Consider the following 15,720-nt stretch of genomic DNA (forward strand, 5'->3'; position numbering starts at 1 on the left):
TACACACCTTCTGGACGATCAACAAATAACCTCTTCAAGCTCTGATACGTTCCAATTTTTATAGTACCGTATGATGCCTGGCGAAGCATTGCTGGTGCAATCCTGCAGAGATTAATAAATAAAGAAAGAAAAAACACACAACTAACATTGTGGAACAAGGAGGTCATGTTCAGAGAGCAGTCCAAAAAAAAAAAGCATTTTAATAATAATAATAATAATAATAATAATGTGTCCTCCAATGGCCCACATTCCATCTTTCATATAAAATCTTTTACAAGGATCTCTCAGCAATGTTTGGAAGCCCTACTATAAAGCTATGTTTTCAATCAGGAAGCCTCCAACTGTTTCCAAACTACAACTCCCAGCATGCTGAGTTGCAGTCTTGCAATGGCTGGAAGCTTACTGGTTGGAAAATACTGCTATAGAAAATAAATGGAGCCCTCGGCACATTTCACCTCTGTTCTTGGTCCCAGCAGTATTGCCCTAGCCTATGAATAGGGGATAACATACCGGGATGGGAATACCCCTGTAAGTATTACAGTTATTCAGTGGTGGACTTTGAATTCCTCTCATTTTGGTCTATTCTGCAATCTTTCTCTACTAAAAACATTTTACATGTCCGTGTATTATCAGATGTATTTCACCAGACTGATCACAAGGTAGAATCATGACCGGGGTCAAAGCTAAGGTTTTTAGAATGTCAGAGGACTACATAGCATGTTCCAAAAGACTGATGCCAGCGTTTGTGGGTGAAGGGGCAGCGTCGTAAAACTGTGTGGACTATTGTGTAACCAGTATAAACATGACCGGAACTCTCCTGCCAGAACTCCTCATGTCTCCATTCACAACAAATACAAGTAAGGGGAACAGAAATACCACACGCACTGTCTGAGACACAGGAAAGTTCAGCTCTGTTTACAGATAGCAGCCCTATAATGCCATTCTTTTCTACAGCTTTTAAATATAAAGCACAACATTTTGGAACAGTTGGGAATTCAGAAACCTCTAGAACATCCGCTTGCCAAGAGTGTTAAAGTGGTTCTCCGCTGCTCAGCATTTGGAACAAACTGTTCTGAACACTGGAGTCGGCGCCAGGAGCTCGTGACATCATAGCCCCGCCCTCATGACATCACGCCCCACCCCTTCAATGCAAGTCTATGGGAGGGGTTGTGACAGCCGTCATGCCCCCTCCTATAGACTTGCATTGAAGGGGTGGGATGTGATATCCAGGGGGCGGGGCTATGATGTCACGAGCTCGAAACAGTTTGTTCCAGATGCTGAGCAGCAGAGAACCACTTTAAAAGGGGTTGACTGGTCTATATTACTTTATAACAGTGCTCTCTTTCCCGGCCGCTAGACTGCCAGCCCATCAGCCCAGCCATCATTGCAGGCAAAGTATCACGGAGACCATGGGATTGCAGTAGACCAGTTACGTGGAACAAAACAGGACTTCCAAAGCTACATAAACACTGCATATCATAAATGCACCTCTCAGTTCTTGCTCCCTATAAAAACAGGATCACTTTATGCTTTTTCTTATTTTTGCACCCTATCTAAAATGATGGTACCACCATAAAAACAAGCATATGTTCCTGGGCATAAGGGCTGACATGAGCGGCTCCTGAGTTACATAGGTGCAAGCTTCCCAAGGATAGGTCATCAATAAATTTTACTTGGACAACCCCTTTAAGACATGGCAAAAGTGCAAATGAGCCACACAAATATTAACCCCTTAACGACGCAGGTCGTAAATGTACGTCCTGGTACTTTTCCGTTTTTCCCCATTTTACCCCCAAAAAGTCTAAAAAAAAAAATTTTTATAAGCATATTTGGGATCGCCGCGTGAATAAATATTCGAACTATTAAAATATAATGTTAATTATCCCATTAATTATCCCATGAACGGTGTGAACGGGGGAAAAAAATAAAAAATGTCAAAAATTGCTGCTTTTTTTTTTATAACATTTTATTTTAAAAAAAATTTGATTAAAAAAATGTATTAAAAGTTTTATAAATGCAAATGTGGTATCAAAAAAATTACAGGTCACTGCGCAAAAAATAAGCCTTCATACCGCCGCTTATATGGAAAAATGAAAAAGTTATAGGTCTGCAAAATAGAGAGGTTTTAAACGCACTAATTTGGTTAAAAAGTTTGTGATTTTTTTTAAGCAGTATAATAATAGAAAGTATGTAATCATGGGTATCATTTTAATCGTATTGACCCACAGAATAAAGAGAACATGTCTATTTTACCGTAAAGTGTACAACATGAAAACAAAACCTTCCAAAATTTGCAAAGTTGAGGTTTTCTTATCAATTTCCCCACACAAATAGTATTTTTTTGGTTGCACCATACATTTTATGGTAAAGTGAGTGATGGCATTACAAAGGACAACTGGTTGATCACAAAAAAAGCCCTCATACTAGTCTGTGGATGAAAATATAAAAGAGTTATGATTTTTAGAAGGCGAGCAGGAAAAAACGAAAACGTAAAAATAAAGTCCTTAAGGCCCTAATGGGCTGAGTCCTTAAGGGGTTAAGGATGGGTGTGCAGTGCTCTATTGAACAGAGGGTTCAGCTTTCTAACCATGTTCATGGTGCCACCGATGTACAACACCAATACATACAGGCCCAAACCATCCACTGCCCTACACAGATAAGTCAGATGGATAATTGACCTACTTACCCAGAATATAATGCCGTCATCCCCTCTTCTCTGCATATTCTTACAAGTGCATGGACCATTCCTCGATAGCGAATTTCTTTGTATTTTGCATCATTAGCTTGCCCCTGGACCTGGAGTCGTGTTTTGGTTAAGTCTATGGGAAAAGTACCTTAAATGCAAATAGGCAGAGAAAAGTTAATAAATTAAGCTAAACCCGAAGGTTAATCCTAGATCTCAAACAATGAACAATCACAAGGAACAACTCTAAAGGACGGATGAGGGGGGGTGTGTGAGGTGGGGGCACTTTTGAATGAACAAGTAGTTGGAGAGCAGATATTTAGTGTGAATTGCCTGCCTTCGGCTGTCTGAAGCCCAGCTTCTCTTACATTACAGGCTAAACATAGGTTATATCTTTTTCCAATGCCTTACATAGAAGATCGGTTTGTTCAGATTTTCTACTTTAGATAAGCCCAAGCTCACCACAGGTTTGGTAAGGAACTGAAAACATATAGGAATTTCCACTACAGCAAAACACATTTTATATATGAAAAGCAACTAAACTACTGGAAAGAAAATAAATAAAAAAATAAAATTTTAGATAAAAAAAAAAATATATAATAATAATTACTCAGCACCTAATCCTGACCATGTACATCTGATTTTTATGCCTCCATCACCCATATTTATTATGAAAATACCTTTTATTAGCTTACAGTGTTAGAAATCCCCTCCATGTGGTGGTGGGAGGTGATTGGTGCGCCTACTCATACAGCCTTATCAATGCGTCATCTCTTGTCCATGACTCATAGACAAGCCTGATGCTGCTGCAGGACTGGTTAGTGTCCCAGTAGGTATGGGGACTCCTAGTAGTAGGAAAATTTTTAGGCGCTTTTTTTTTTTTTTTTTTTTTATAAAATATTTAAAAAAATTATAATTTAAGCAACCATAGAGCATACTGCGGTGACAACAATACAAAATAAAAGTTACCAGATGTAACAGGATACAATCTTATTAATATCTTTTATTTTATGAAGAAAAGTTTATTAGGGAAATATCCTGTTGCAAATTTCTTTCCCAGTATAGTAAAAGATAAGAAACAAGGGGCAACTCACCGCATGTAGTGCTTCAGACGCTTCATTTTCCTGTGCAGATAAAATCCAACAGGACAGAACATCATAATGGCATTCTGTCCTGTCGGATTTAATCTGCACAGAAAATTAAAGCATCTGAAGCACTACATGCGGTGAGTGGCCTCTCGTTTCTTTTCTTTTGTTATGTTTAAGTCTTCTGTGACTTTCTAAGAGATGGAGCATGCCGCTGGTCTCCTTGTTTCATCCATCAGTACAAGCTGGCTTCATCGTATGCCTATTACCGTTTGGGACTTTTTTGTGTGGTTGTGCCGATCCCTGTACCTGTATTTCCCCGTATAGTGATTTGGTATAATAGACACTTAATACTGACTACTGTCTGATGTACGAGTCACCAGTGTTGTTAGTAAGCCTCCAAAGCTTGGGGGTAAAGTACAAATTAAGTAAGTATCTAGGACAACTTATCAGGTTGCAGCAAACCACAGATGCAAGACACAGCACAGAACCTGCCGTGACTAAGCAAGGTCTGTCTGAAGCTGACATAATCTGGGGCTTGTTAAGGGTGAGTGAGTTCATATTTAGCCTAGCTATGATAATCTCCAATAACAAGAACAAGATTTTTGTATATAAGGAGGTGAATAGAAGTCTTGTATTCATAACAAACTGGATTTTGTGCAGTGAATTCCTTGGTTTTTTTTGTTTGTTTTTTTAAAGGAAAATAAACTAGACGCTAATCCACAAATTATTCCTTATAAAACAATAAAAATCAATATAGCCATTACCAATGTAAAATGAATCTTCATACAGCAAAGTATATGCACAATATCAAAAGGGGTCCTATACGAAATGTTGACATGCAGTGGTATAGGAAAACATAATAAATACAGAATATTAAGAGAAGTAAAAAACTTCATGGTCCATGTTTAAAGGGGTTGTCCAGAGAAATAATCAGCTTTTGCCTTAAAATCTATGAGCAGTAATATGAGCTCCCCCGCTTCACGTAAATCGTCTAGTCCTGAGCAGACAGGAGGGGAGAGGAGGACCAGGGAAAAATCAGCTCTGCATTAGAGAGTGTGTTAGGATGAAATAGCTACAAGCCAGACAGCTCAGCTGATATGGAGAGATTTGTACACTATGGCTAATAAGTTAGCAAGTTGCTTTATTATACTTTTTGACACCATACACAGGTTGTTTCTTTCACAAGAAAACCACTTGTGTTACACTCAGCAATGTTCGAAATTCCACAGAGAAGGAGTGGAGCACTGGAAGCACATGTGCGGCACGCTCCATTCATTACAGGGGACTTTTTACCTATATTATCAGGATCTGAGCGACTCCCAGTGGTTGGAGCCCTATTAAATCAGCTCGTTATCACCTATCCTTTGGATAAGGGATATCTCTTGATTGTGGGATAAGCCCCTTAAGCCAGCGATAATACAAATACTCAGGCCACATTTAACCCCTTCCCACAAATGGACGTTTATGTACATCCATTGCAGGCTCCCGCTGTATGAAGCGCACATCATACTCCGGGTGGGTCCTGGGTTCCAAAGTCCAGAAATGCATATTTTTGGTCATTTCATATACTAGAAAATAATTAAACGCAATCAAAAGGTGCCATCAAAATAAAAAATGGTCCTGATTAGGGATGTCCCGATATTGATACTAGTATCGGGGATTCGTTTAATGTCCCCGATACCAAGTCCGATACCTGCTGCAGTGCAGCCCATCAAATGCCCCGCTCTGCTGCCCCGTTCTCCTGTCCGCATCATGGCGTCCCATGGAGGAGCATGTGACACACCCATAACTCCACCTCCTCCACTGCACTCAGTGTAACGCTATGGAGGAAGCAGAGTGACGTGTATGTCACATGCTCCTATATAGGAAAGTCCAAGAGGGAAAAAAAAATGGACCGGTCCTGAAAGGGTTAAAGGAGTATTCCCATTTTATCACCTCAAGCTATTCTGTGCAACTTCCATTAGCAACTATGGGAGTTATGTAAACAGCATAAAAGCTGTTTTTTGGGAATCCTACCCAACTCGGACCATCACAACCAGGTCAGAAAGGGCCAGGGCACTATGTATTAGAGAAAGGTGTTAGATTAAGATGTTGCCTCGGGGACTATCAAAAATATAAGTAAAATTCTGAGGACATACCATAAATGTCTGAGATTGGAATATACCTCTAATATCTGCTGTTACTGAAAACAGGAGTGATACGTATTTCAGGATCCAACTTACCACATTCAGCCGTAATCGAGGCCAGGCCTCCATATATAAATGGCTTCCAGCTAGCAGCAGACATGGTAACTTCTGGGGTCTCAATTTTGCCTGCAAAAAAAATTGAAATGCTTGAATTTGCTAACAAATCTCAACCAACGAGACAGTTTTGTTGGAAGTATTATTTACAAATAAAGAGTCAATTAAAGGGGCTTTCTAGGATTTAAGCAGTCACAGCCTATTCTTGCGATTAGTTGCACAAGTCTGGTAAGAAGGTCAAAACAGGTAAATGGGCTACATAACTACCATAGAGATTAAAGGGAGTTCTCTACATAGCATAACATTACTTGCTTTGTAGATTTTGTAACTTGGGAGTCACTTAAAGCGTACCTGTCAGATCCCCCAAAAAATAATAATGTTACTCGGAGGCATAATCCTGTACATGGTCAGAATTAGGTACCATCACCTATATTTATTATTTAAAAAAAAAAAAAAAAAAAAAATACCTCTTTTAATTAGCTCACAGTGTTTAAAATCCTCTCAGGGGAAGGGGGCTTGTCCCTCCCTTGTGGTGGTGGGAGGTGACTGGTGCGTCTGCCGATACAATGTTGTCCATGACTCATGGACAAGCCTAATGCTGCGGGACTGGTTAGTGCTCGTATGGATACCTGGCATTACCGCGGCTCTGCCAACCTCACTGTGGTTGACGATGTGAGGGAATGCCGACACGCCTCCTTGCATGGGAGAGCAGGCCCCATGCAAGAGATCGCAGGGGGCTCAGCGTTCGGACCCCGTGTGATCAGACACTTATCCTATGGCTGCAGATCTCCTTTAACTCCTAAAAAGGATGCAAATTGCATAACTTCGCGACCACCTCCGGCCAATGCAAATAGGTAGAGGCCACAGATGAGATGGGACAACCTCTTTAAAAAAAAGGTACAATTGTTTTATCTAGAACACATCTGAGAGGATTGAAAAACTCATGACAAACTGATATCTATTTACTCTTCAATACTTCAAACTCAGTCAAACCCTGAACATAACCCAGTGACATTTACCCGCAAAAGTAAAGTGCCGATAGCAGTATGCAGGTACATTCCGTGCGTGTAACTGCATAAACATGCATTGTTATGCTAAGAGGGAATTATTGTGTAATGCAAAAACCAATTCCCTTCTCCATACCGTACAATGGATGTGAGATTAATCTAATGAGGAATCAGCTGATCACATGACAAGTGAGGATTCTAGTTACGTAATATAAGAAACCCAGCAAAAACGCAAATGTGGGAACACAGCCTTAGGGTGCTTTTACAAAGTGCAGTTCTAATGCCAAAACCAGGTGTGGATCATAATGACCTGGATTAAAGGGGTATTCCAGGAATTTTTTTTTATTTGACTATGCTACAGGGGCTGTAAAGTTAGTGTAGTTCATAATATAGTGTCTGTACCTGTGTGTGACGGTTTTCTCACAATTCTTATGTGATTTTCACTCCAATATTTATTTTTATCAGCATATAAAATGACTGTTGTCTCAGATTTTTCCCAGGTTGCAATGTGGCTGAGACCTGACTCACTAGTCAGCTGATGACAGGGACCCTGTCTGCTTCAATGGGTGGAGCGATCGCTTGGTGGGAGAGGGATCAATCTGCAACTTATGCAACAGCTGTAGGCACCCTGATTGAAAACCACAGGTCTTTTAAATGGATGCAGCTCATTTATGTTTCAACAGGTGTGGGGAGGAAGGAAAATGGAATTATGGGATTTGTAGCCAAAAAAAAAAAAAAGAAGAAAAGTCAAACAGGAAATACCAGTTCACAAAAAGCTAGCCACAGTGTTATGGTAATCTCACAACATAGCCATTTATCCCCAAGACAAGCGCAGATCCTTCCTAAGCATGTCCACTACTGTCTGCCAGGTATGTACTAAAATCACCTTATGCTGGAGAACCCCTTTAAATAAAAAGAAAAAAGATGCTGCATCTACTTACGTATTAATCTATTCTTAGTGTACATTAAATTCATAAAGAAAAATAAAACAGCATCTGTTTTCTATATTTTCTAATTCATTATGATCAATTTAAGGATTTCACTTAAACCAGATTATATACATATATTAGAAGCAACCCAGGATACAATGACCTAAAAACCTCAGTAGTTACAGAGAGGTAAGAGCAGTCAGGAGGATTGAACCCATTCCAAGACACCGGAAAATGTTCTGCACCAGCTGATAAAAGCAAATAGCCGTACAGTGGAATGTCAGCGTCCTTCAGCAAGGTCACAATCAACTAACCCCAGGACTGCAGAAGTACCCCCTCGGCTCTACACAACTCTCTCACTGCGGTGGAACTGGTTTTAGAGGTGGGATAATAGAGGACTATTAGAGGAGATCAAAGAGGTCTTATCAGCAAGGAGGTCCTGTACAGAATTTGCCTACAGCTGAGTAACATTCCAGATGTAAAAGAAAAAAAATAAAATAAAATAACATATATAGGGGCACAAATAGAAATATTTTTTTCCCTGTAGCAAAAAAGGTTTCAACATATATTCCAAGTATTAAGAACTCTCAAAAAACAGAAACATTACCCAAATGTGCGACAGTAACACAATAGGGATGATCTCTGGTGCAGTTTGCTAGACATTATGGGGGAGATTTAAAGGGGTACTCCCATGGAAAACTTTATTTTTTATTTTTTTTTAATCAACTGGTGCCAGAAAGTTAAACAGATTTGTAAATCACTTCTATTAAAAAAAAATCTTAATCCTTCCAGTACTTTTTAGGGGCTATATAAACAACAGAGAAAATGCTTTACTTTTTAGATTTCTCTGATGTCATGACCACCGTGCTCTCTGCTGACCTCTGCTGTCCATTTTAGGAACTGTCCAGAGCAGCATATGTTTGCTGTGGGGATTTTCTCCTGCTCTGGACAGTTCTAAAATGGACCGCAGAGGTCAGCAGAGAGCACGGTGGTCATGACATCAGAGAAATCTAAAAAGTAAAGCATTTCCTCTGTAGTATACAGCCCCTAAAAAGTACTGGAAGGATTAACATTTTTTAATAGAAGTAATTCACAAATCGGTTTAACTTTCTGGCACCAGTTGATAAACAAAATAAATAAAAAAAATTAATAAAAAAAAAAAACCTTTAACAAAACGTGTAGAGGAAAAGTTGTGCAGTTGCCCATTTTTAGAGAGGGAGATGTAAAATGAAAGAAGCAACCTGATTGGTTGCTATGGGCAACTACACAGATTTTGATAAATCTACCCCTATGCGTTTTAGACACTTATGCTACAGTCAATCATGAGGAGTGGCCTAGCAGAGGCAAACTTCGCCGATAGAATGAACATGTTAATTTTTTGTGGTAAAAAATCTGCGATCAAAAGGGGATGGCGAATTTCCAGATGGTCATAATGCATATTCATTTAGGCAGTGCCTGCTGCACTTGGATAGTCTGCCTGGAAATTTGGTAGTGTGCATGGGCCCTAAGAGCCAATCTGACTGATTTTACTTAATGGGGTTATCCAGGAAAAAAAAAAAAAATTTATATATCAACTGGCTCCAGAAAGTTAAATAGATTTGTAAATTACTTCTATTAAAAAATCTTAATCCTTTCAGTACTTATGAGCTGCTGAAGTTGAGCTGTTTTTTTTTCTATCTAAGTGCTCTCTGATGACACGTGTCTCGGGAACCGCCCAGTTTAGAAGCAAATCCCCATAGCAAACCTCTTCTTTTCTGCTCTCTGCTGACATCTCTGCTTGTCTCGGGAACTGCACACTGATGCCAGACAGAAAACAACAACTCAACTTCAGCAGTTGATAATTATTGAAAGGATTAAGATTTTTTTTATAGAAGTAATTTACAAATCTGTTTAACTTTCTGGAGCCAGTTGATATATAAAAAAAAGTTTTTTCATGGAATACCCCTTTAACAGGACAATGTAAGAGGCTGTAGAAGAGAAACTAAAGACACAGAGAAAATCATTTTGTACCATAATAACCAAGCAAAAACTTCATTCAACAGTGTCCAGAGCTTTTAAGCTAATGAGGGGTAGGATGATTGGGGGATTGTTGCGGTTAGACTAACATGACCTTATGGTGTAAATAATAATGGGTGGATGTAGACTAAACAAATGGTCTAGCACAGTGGTCTTCAACCTGCGGACCTCCAGATGTTGCAAAACTACAACTCCCAGCATGCCCGGACAGCCAACGTTTTGCAACATCTGGAGGTCCGCAGGTTGGAGACCACTGGTCTAGCAGGTCACCTGACAGTACTGTTCTCACTCCTCCATCGTGATACAGGCATCTAGTATTAAAAAACAGCGTGCACTGCTGAAAACAGGAAGCCTTCTGTGTCATCCAAATACAAGAACAATCCATTTGGAAGGACAGTGCATGCTGCAGATCTGTGAGACATCTGCCTATCTGGCCACTATATCTGTACAATACCAAAACATCTCTACTAGTACAGATCAGGGAGAACATTACGAATATTAAAAAGAACTCAGAACACAATGCACTTGTTTGTATCTCTGGAGATTTACTGTAATATTCAGTTTCACCTCATTTACCATATTGTCTGCATCAATACAGACAGATGGGGAGAGATATAGGAAAGAACAGAGTCCTGCAAGATGACTGGACATAGCAAACAGGTCACCGATGAGCCACAATCTCCCTTATCTGTGTCAACATCCCAGGCTCCTACTGAAAGATAGGACCATCTGCCTATTACACCATTTGGTCCTTCCCTTGATAGGAGGCTGAGCCAATATACATGTCAGTAGCCAGAAAGTGTCCATTGTGTCATTTAGGCAAAGTAGCAGTCTGTTAGGCTGCATTCACATCTCGTTTTTAACATTACGGGTGCCGGATCCGGCTGGGGGAGGGGCAAACCAGGCTCTCCTGTACCCCAGCTGGACCAGTGCTGAGCTCCATTCACTTTAATGAGCCGAACGGAGTCAAACGGTGGCTCATTTTTGACCCGTATCCAGTTTTGTGACCGGGCCTAAAACCGTAGTATACTACGGTTTTAGGTCCGGTCAGGAAAACGCATACGGTCAAAAAGGAGTTCAGCACTGGTCCAGCTGGGGTACAGGAGAACCCGGTTTGCCCCTCCCCAGCCGGATCCTGCACCCGTAATGTAAAAACGAGATGTGAATGCTGCCTTACATCGAAAAAGGGACTTTCGGTCAGAAGATGAAGTATTTGTACCACCTCCCTGCAGAGCACATCACAACTTTAAGAGAACCTGGTATCAAGTCATCTGGGCTTTCCAGGCGGCTTCTACCCACCCCAAGAGCCTTCATTGACAGAACAGGGCCCCCGCAATGCCACGCTGTGCACCGGCTAACACGAGTAGCGTCAACCTCAGTGAGGTTGACAGTACGCCCCCTCCCCATACAGCTCTATGGAAGAGGCGGGGAGGCACGAACGATGCATCCCCGCCTCTCCCATAGAGATACATGGAGGAGGTGCGACAGCCATTACATCATGTTGCGACTGACATGCCTCCTGCATGGGAGAGCCGCGGCCCCATGCAGAAGATCACGGGGGCCCCAGCGTTCAGACCCCCCATGATCAGACACTTATCCCCTATCCTGAGCTGAGCTAGAGTTTGACAAGTCATCCCCCGGACCCAGGAAGAGGATTGCAATGTAGACCGAAGCAGTGCCGGAAGGAGGAAAGTCCAGATTTTTGGGGTATTTTTTAATGCCGTCAGCCTGGACAGGATTTTCTTTTATTAAAAGATCATCGCCGGACTACCCCATTTACAGGGAATCAGTCAGCTGCAATTCAAGGTCCAAACTGTAAGGCTATGTTGACACAATGGAATTTCCGTGCGGAATCTGCTGCGCTGTTCAAATAGCAGAATTTCTGTGCCCTGTCTATTCTTTCTGTGGACTCTGAATGGAAATGCATAGGCGTCTATGAGACGGCGTATTTCTGTGCAGTCCTAGTGCCGACATGTTCTGCCAGTGCTTAGCTGTCAGGGGAATGTCCGCACTGAGATTTTCCGTGCGGACATTCCCCTTGTGAACATAACCTTAGCTGTCAGGCCAAGGAGAGACATGGCACCTTTTAGAACATCGCTGCTTTACTGACTTTCAGCTGGAAGCCGAGTCCTGACCAGATGTTCTGACCATCAGCACTTCAGGTTCAAGGCCTTTTTGACCCTTGGCACCGGAGAATAAAAGCATTTTTCTATGTAATAGAAGCACAGACAGCTATATAAAAAGGTACCACATGCCTCCTTGTCCTAACAGTGTCAGCAGATTGGACCATGAATTGCAGCTGAAAGTTTCCCTTTAAATACTAAGTAAAGCTGCTATGTTAAAGTGTTCCTGTCGTCAACAAAAACTTTATATAATGTAGATAATCTTGCTAGGTATTAGTAATATACAAATTTTTTAACCAATGTATATTTTTGGGTGAAAAAATGCTGTCCCTTCAGCTATTGCCTGTGTGTCTCTATGAGGAGACCAAAAACAGGAAGTGAGGGCAGGACAAGCAGGGCTCTGTGCAGGCTCCTGGCTTGTCAATCATCCTCAAGTGTGAGCCCGTAGCATGTCACAGAGCCCTGCCTGTCCCCAGTGCACAGAGCCCTGCCTGTCCCCAGTGCACAGAGCCCTGCCTGTCCCCAGTGCACAGAGCCCTGCCTGTCCCCAGTGCACAGAGCCCTGCCTGTCCACCATCACTTCCTGTATTTGGACTCCTCATAGAGACACAGGCAATAGCTGTAGGGACAAAAATATAAGTTTTTTTAACCAATGTATATTACAAATATACATATAATGGTATTATCTACATAATATAAAAAGTTTTTGTTGACAACAGGTACACATTAAAGGATTTATAAAAGGTTAGGTCTTCAGTAACATGTCTAGAAGTAAGCGACTGATCAGAATCTGCCGTTTTAGTGGTCCATTTCAGAGTTGGTCTGTTCCCATATCTGTATACTAAGCGGCACCAGAGTTTAGTAGAGATGTTGTATACATTGCAGCTTCCACTCACTGGGTCAGGTCCCTTGTACAGGAGAAAGGACAACTGCCTTTGACAGAAGTCCCTGCTCCTGTATATACTTTTTATGGGTAAATGTTGAATACTTCCGAATCTGAAATGAATCTGACAGAGGGTGCATTCACACCACGTTTTTGCCATACAGTTCCCGTATACGTTTTCTATCTGAAAATTGTATGGAACCGTATCGGAAAACATATACATTGACTCTCCACTGAAAACCGTATGCCAAAAGATGCATCAGGTTGTGTCCTTTTTGCATCCTGTATGGTTTTGTCAGATTTTTTTCCTGTACCCAAAACTGTAGTCTACCACGGTTTTAGGTCCGGTTGAAAAACTGTATTAAACCGTATACGTTTTTTTTAATTTTTTTTTTTTTAACATGGGAGTCAATGGGAACCGTACAGACCTGTATGTGCATACAGTTCCATCCGGTTTTCACCATACGTTTTTTGACTTTGCACAGTTTTTTTTTTGGGAATTTCAATCAAACAAGTGAAACTTTATTCAAAATGGAGTGAAAAGTTAAAAACGTATACGTTTTTTTTTTCTTAAAAACGGATGCAACCGGATGTCATTTTTCAAACCCTATACGATTTTTAACTGTATACGGTTTAAAATTTGTACACACGTTTTGATACAGTTAAGTCAGGTTTTGAGGAATCTGTTTTTCCTCAAAAACCTGATACGGGAACTGTATAGCAAAAACGTGGTGTGCATGCAGCCAGATCCAGACCCGAAACAAATCTCAGTAGCTCTACGTGAACAGCTTCCAAGCAGTGCTGCTATCATTAAGTAATGTCCTAGAACAGAGTTCTCCAAACTGTGGCCCTCCAGATGTTGCAAAACTACAACTCCCAGCATGCACGGACAGCCGGAGGCTGTCCGTGCATGCTGGGAGTTGTCGTTTTGCAACATCTGGAGGGCCACAGTTTGGAGAACACTGCCATAGAAGATATGACGGATCACGCCAGCCTGTGGAGTTAGTCTCTATGGGGGAGATTTATTAAAACCTGTGCAGAGGGAAAAAATGACATGTTGCCCATAGCAACCAACCAATCAGATCGCTTCTTTCATTTTTCAGCGGCATTTTCAAAAATGAAAGAAGCGATCTGATTGGTTGCTATGGGCAACTGGTCAACTTTTCCTCTGCACAGATTTTGATAAATTTCCCCCTATGTGAGGAGCTTATTATAGACAGGACTATAATGGTACAATGCCCATGTGCACAAAGCTCCATAGACTCATCCAGATTATGTTTATCAATGGGAGAAATGATTAATCCTATCAATAACTTGATACAAGTCCTCCCGTGTAGGAAGCAGAAGACATGTTACCCCCTGTACCTGTCATAGACTGGGGGTCATCTGCTTAGACACCTAAAGCTCCCCCCGAAGGTCCTCCCCACGTGACTTCCAAGCGCCTGGCCCCGCAGTGACTCAGAAGATGATTTAACCCCCGTGAACAATGTCTTTTCCGTATAAGGAACCGTGTAAGTCCCCGGGCTCCGCTCCACTCCTCCGGTACATACCTCTTGTGTGCGTAATCCTGACTCAGGCCTGGCCACAGCTCTGCCCTCTGAGGAATGAAGGAGCTTCCTATGTGTAGTGGAGGACTGAGAAGACGTGACCGCGCCTACCTCCTCCTGTCCCACATTCTTAGTGGTTCCGCCCAGCGCTGCCTGCGCCACGCCCAGCACGTTACAAGCCGAAGATCTGTGTGCTCTGCGCTACGCCACGCCCAAATGCCGGAAATGAGACTTCTGATTGGACGGGAAAGCGGGGCTTTGCAGTTAACGCGCACGTGAAAAGAGAGTGATCTGTAAGGGGCGTGGTTTGGTTTATTTATGGGCGGAGACTGAGAACACCGGAGTCTTGGCACGCGCTTCTCGATTAGTCTTGAAGCTGGTGTTCTGCCAGAACAGCAAACCCTGAAGAATCCTGCGTCCGCTCCGCCCAGGAGCTCTCTGTACAGCTCCGAAAGGGAACCAGGAGCAGTTCAGTGTGCGATTGGCCTTGATTAGCTGAGGCAGCACACACCTCCCTCAGCTCTCGGCAATGAAGCTCCTCCCAGCAGCTCCAAAGGGAGCATGAATCTTCAGTGTCCTGCAGCTCTCAGTAGTGTGCTTAGTATCTTAGCCTATTATGCGTGATACTGCCCAAATCCTTGTATGTAAACCAACTGTGTGATACTGCCCAAATCCTTGTATCTAAACCAACTATGTGTGATACTGCCCAGAGCCTTGGATCTAAAAGCTATTGAGTGTGATTCTGCCCAGAGTGTTATATCTAAGCCTATTATTTGTGATACTGCCTAAAACCATGTATCTAAGCCTATTATGTGTGATACTGCTCAGAGCGTGTATCTAAGCCTATTATGTGTGATACTGCTCAGAGCGTGTATCTAAGCCTATTATGTGTGATACTGCTCAGAGCGTGTATCTAAGCCTATGTGTGATACTGCTCAGAGCGTGTATCTAAGCCTATAATGTGTGATAATGCCCAGAGCTTGTATCTAAGCCTATTATGTGTGATACTGCCCAGAGAGTGTATCTAAGCCTATTATGTGTGATAATGTCCAGAGCTTGTATCTAAGCCTATTATGTGTGATAATGCCCAGAGAGTGTATCTAAGCCTATTATGTGCGATAATGCCCAGAGCTTGTATCTAAGCCTATTATGTGTGATATTGCCCAAAGCTGTGTATTTAAGTCTATTCAGTGTGATACTACCC

At 41.8% G+C, this 15,720-nt stretch overlaps 1 protein-coding gene across 2 annotated transcripts in view; it reads right to left on the bottom strand.

The window, feature by feature from the left end:
- The window catches only part of SLC25A30 (solute carrier family 25 member 30), a 39,136-nt gene that overhangs the window by 16,719 nt on the left and 6,697 nt on the right, over positions 1–15,720 (bottom strand). Inside the window, exons 1-4 of one of the 2 annotated variants that reach the window (XM_056555416.1) lie at positions 14,520–15,155; positions 5,994–6,083; positions 2,687–2,834; positions 8–102 (exon numbers count right to left, since the gene is read on the bottom strand). In XM_056555416.1, the coding sequence (XP_056411391.1) occupies positions 8–102; positions 2,687–2,834; positions 5,994–6,057 (307 nt within the window). In that variant the 5' untranslated portion in view covers positions 6,058–6,083; positions 14,520–15,155. Of the gene's footprint in view, positions 1–7; positions 103–2,686; positions 2,835–5,993; positions 6,084–14,519; positions 15,156–15,720 lie in introns of those variants that run through there. The other variant, XM_056555417.1, reaches the window with a different exon arrangement.

Source organism: Hyla sarda, chromosome 2 (assembly GCF_029499605.1).
Source record: "Hyla sarda isolate aHylSar1 chromosome 2, aHylSar1.hap1, whole genome shotgun sequence".
Lineage (NCBI taxonomy): Eukaryota > Metazoa > Chordata > Amphibia > Anura > Hylidae > Hyla > Hyla sarda.